This window comes from Strongylocentrotus purpuratus, unplaced genomic scaffold, assembly GCF_000002235.5.
Source record: "Strongylocentrotus purpuratus isolate Spur 01 unplaced genomic scaffold, Spur_5.0 spur5_scaffold_13, whole genome shotgun sequence".
NCBI classification, from domain to species: Eukaryota; Metazoa; Echinodermata; class Echinoidea; order Camarodonta; family Strongylocentrotidae; genus Strongylocentrotus; species Strongylocentrotus purpuratus.
In genome coordinates, this window is record NW_022145598.1 from 22,191,771 (window position 1) to 22,196,261 (window position 4,491).

The following is a 4,491-nucleotide window of genomic DNA, read 5'->3' on the forward strand; positions in this document are numbered from 1 at the left end:
GGATGAGTATATCTTTCCCACGTATTCTTCCAATACCCAATCGTCACTTCCACGTGCACATCACTAATGACATTCAGCATACACTTCAATCTGGTTAGGTAAAATAATCGCATTAATTGAAAGGAGAACGCGAAGATACTATTTTCAAAATCCACAACCGAGGTAACATCACTTTCCAGTCATTGCTTTATTTGTTTTCTCGACAACTCAATCACACCTTCTTTCTTGACAAATCGAAATAGTTTCTCACCACCACTAAAACCAGTTTCATGCTTCGGATGAGTATATCTTTCCCACGTATTCTTCCAATACCCAATCGTCACTTCCACGTGCACATCACTAATGACATTCAGCATACACTTCAATCTGGTTGCAAGCGGGAAAACTATTTGCACGAAAATATGAGAATGCAACAAAAGTAATGTTCTATTTTTTTTTCATTCGCAATCGTCATTGCTACTTTTATTAAACCTATACATTATAAAGAATTTTTGTTTAAAAAAACAAACAACGTGGATACATGACTTCAAAAGGGTAAACGAAATCCACTTTTTAAAATTTCCGGTTAAAGCTCCTTTAGTTTGCTCATGATGATTGACAAAACGTCCTTCTTTTTCAGTTCGTTGTGAACAAATGTGTGGCTCCTTCCATGCACGCAAGCGTCCAACTCCTCCTCAAACATTTTATTCACGATCACGATGTAAACCAATTTAACGATGCAAAAGTATCGTTCCTCGGTGAGCTTAGTGATGGCCTCATCGAAATACTTGTCTGTCTTGTCTGGCCACTCTAACCACATACAGTCCTCATGGTCTTTCTGGCTAGGATAGTTGAGTCTGCATCCTGTGCACGACTGATGCACCGCCTCGTTTATAAGACCCGAAACTGCCTTGACGGCTTTTACAGTGTAGGACAGGTGCTACAGGAAAATGTATGCCGTCTTTCGCCTCCATCGTCACCGTCTCCTGCAATCTGACATCTGTGTCTACTCTGTCGTCTTTCTCTTCCTCCTCCTCTTCCTCCGCAGCCACCTCCATCTCCTCGCTTTCTGCTAAGTTTCTGGAGACTTCTAGGGCCTTTTCAGGTACGTCTACTTCCATCTGACCCGAGGAGGATGATGGAGATGGAGGTCTGCTTGTTCCCCTTGGGGTAGTCACTCCTTCTATGACTGCATTCTGCCTCCGCAGTTGGCGGACAACTGGGGGTCTCAATGGAGAATATCCGATAATCGCGACTTCTGGTGTGAGTGGTGGTGAAGGAGATAGCTGTCCATGTGCAGTGAGCAAGGATCTTGAAAGTTTTTGATTCATTTTCGGCGATTGTATCCTGGTCACGGAAAAAGGGAGGAGCGTCAATCAGGTATTTTTTGAACTATCTACTTTTTTTAATTTCTTTTTTATTCTTCCTTTTTGTTTATTATGTTGTATTATCAAAAAACCAAAACCCCAAACAAAAACATCAAGTTGTAAAACTATTTCTTCACGTTACTCAAATCTCTGACAGCATCGCTGATTTCAAATTTGGCCTTGACCAATTTCCACCAATTTTCTCCCGTTAAATTGATACCCTTCTGCCCCGGGAGCATCCTGTTAGTACCTTTCGTGTTGTAGTATTCTCGAATGTTCACGTATGGGACCCCCCTGAATTTCTTGACTACAGCAAAACGCTTCCCACCCAAATGAAATGGTTTCGAACCTGCTTCAAATTTACATTTTTCCACGTTAATTATCTCCTGACTAAAATGACACCCCGCCTCTTCCTTACCCGTAATCCAACTTTCGCATTTTCTGTCACCTTGTGCCTATGATACAACAACAAAAAAAGAAGAAAAGAAGACAACACCGTGAATATAATTGTTTTAAATCGAGTTTGTTGGAATGCATACGCATGCTTCACTTCTCTCACGCAGTTCACTTGCAATGCATCTATTAATGCAAAGATACTCTTATTTTCAAAGACAGTAAGGTATAGTATTAACATTTAAATTAAAGAGTATACATATAATATAATTCAATCAAATCAATTCAAAATGGTTTATTTCAAATAAAACTTTCATCGCGGCGTTAAGCCGAATTACAAAAGTTTACAAACAAAATTAATAACACATAGCATAACATGATATATTGAATTTGTAAAACAAATCAGTATATTACTTGACTATGGACACTTACCCTCATTGCCAAGAGTTCAGGAGGGGTTGCTGGTTTGAGCTTCTTCTGCTCCACCGGAGACATTGAAAAACTGGCCCGATGTAAGACATTGGTGGCGTTGTTCTCTGGTATCATCCTGATCTTAGGCGTGTTTAACACAGTGTTGTGGATGGTGGCTGTTGTAGTGGTAGACTTTTTCGGTGAGCGAGTGGCCATCATGGTTATATATGAAGAGTTAGACCTACGTGTGGTATATGCTATAGAGATGCTTTCAAAGAACGAATTGTAGCTCAGTGCTGAATGTGATACCTTATCTCAACACCACCCTGGTGTATATTTAGTCTCTTCACTACACGTCTCAATGCACCACACTCCACGACCAATCACAACGCACTCCTTTAATTAGTTGCCCAATCACCACCAAGCATGGGTCTTCTTTCACCAATCAAAAGCAAGACGATTAATTGAAATCATCCATTCGCAGCGTCTGAAAACTTCCGCTCTTCTGACAATCAAAGAGGAAAAATTGCTAATTCAAGATGGAAATGGGGGAAGGAGCTCTTAATTAGTCTATTGTTCTTTTAATTAATGCTAATTAGCTATGAATGGCTCATGCATGATTCACTAATTTAGCGCTGATGTCTATGATACAAAATGGTGCGAATCCTCCGACGTTTATACCTTACCTCACCCCTTAGGTTACGCCCTCTCAGTCACCCCATCCTTTTTTCCTCATCCAATCACAAGCACGCACAATGGTGACGTCACTCCAACAAGAAGGATACTCGCATTCTCATTGGTCGGAATACGTACCTGCGTACAAGCAACATAACTGGCACAGGCCCATTGTTTTGGTCATTTGGTCATTGCCCGTCCTATCAGTAACACGTCCATCCCCAGACCTCTCCCATGATGATGACTCCATGATGTAAACACTTCCTCCAGAGGAAAGACCCTCATAATTCAAGTTTTATGACCCAGATGCCCCCCTTTCCATGAAAAAAACTACCTGCATTAATTCACACACATCCTGACAGGAAATACCTGCATTAATTAACACACATCCTGACCGGAAATACCTCGTTAAATTTCATTTCCTCTTCCCTATTGTTTTATGGAAGTCATTAAAAAGGATTAAGGATTAAAAGGGATTAATACCCCCGGATTAAAAACTCCCTCAAAGGCCCTATACAGCTGCTGTAGTATCAATCACCTCCCATAGGCATAAGACGCATATTAAGCAAAAATCTAATGACGTCATCAAAATGAATAAATATTGGTAATAATCTTGTGAAGAATTGTCTCACCTACAACAATTTAGAAGAAAATTGATCAATATTTGCAGAGATACAATAATTTTCCGTAAACATGTTGACGTCATAATATGCAAATTCGTATTTTGAGTTCCAAGGTCAATATGATTATGTAAAAATATACTTCATGGCCAAATGAGACATGAAGTCATATCTCCAACTCATACTATATCTAAATATGAAAAAAAAATGGCAGTCCTTATTCATCCCGATGTACTTTTTATAGGCATGTTTTTGCCCATATATGCTCTGTAATACATGAGCTCGCACGCACGGATATTTATCTTCAACGGACGCTCATTCCGTTATTAATAGTGATAAAGAGATACAAATGGTATCAACTTGTTCAGAAAAATATGAGGAATATCCTGTCAAAACAACGAGGAATTATTTTTCGTTCGGCCGTGACAAACGAAAACGTGCAAAAATGCGTGTTTTGCGCGATTTTTTATGAAATGCTTATAATGGCCTAAAACGTATGCAAATTTTTTTTAAACGATTTAGAGCAATTTAAAATTTTACGCGCGCGTTAACGCGCGCACTTACGCGTACGCGCAGTTTTGCGCGCATTTATTGACCTGAAATTGACCGGACGGATATTGACCTTGTTCATGATAAATATGAATGAGAAATTCCTTTCCGTTATGAAGATATGATCATAAGTTGATTTTCACAAAATGGCGCCTGGATGACGTCACGATAATTTTGACTCTCTAAAAAGTCACGCAGTTCTAAGTTAGACTAAGATCTATCATAGTGGCAAGTTTCATGATAATGGCTTTATTCAGTCTTGAGATATCCTGCGAACAAATTCGAGGAAGAATAATAATAAATAAATAAATAAATAAATAATAATAAAAATCTTGACGAAATCAAAAGGTGATACGTATATTTCATACGTATCACCTAACTAGACTTTAATTCGTCACTTAGACGAATTAGGTGATACGTATGATAATGGTTTACATAACGAATAATGCATTACACGATATATTATTTTGTAAAATGCTTCTCCCATTTATATGCTT

General features: G+C 38.8%; 1 protein-coding gene across 2 annotated transcripts; it reads right to left on the reverse strand.

Moving 5' to 3' along the window:
* Positions 1-402: 402 nt before the first annotated feature.
* On the reverse strand, positions 403-3,326 carry LOC115917930 (putative RNA polymerase II transcriptional coactivator). 2 transcript variants are annotated; one of them, XM_030983163.1, is made up of 3 exons: positions 2,172-3,326; positions 1,765-1,801; positions 403-1,326 (listed from the first exon to the last, which is right to left on the reverse strand). In XM_030983163.1, the coding sequence occupies exons 1-3, from the start codon at positions 2,367-2,369 to the stop codon at positions 1,307-1,309; spliced, it is 255 nt and encodes an 84-aa protein (XP_030839023.1). In that variant the 5' UTR covers positions 2,370-3,326; the 3' UTR covers positions 403-1,306. The 2 variants fall into 2 exon arrangements, with proteins under 2 accessions (XP_030839023.1, XP_030839022.1); XM_030983162.1 differs by having other exon boundaries at positions 428-1,801.
* Between the last annotated feature and the right edge of the window lie 1,165 nt (positions 3,327-4,491).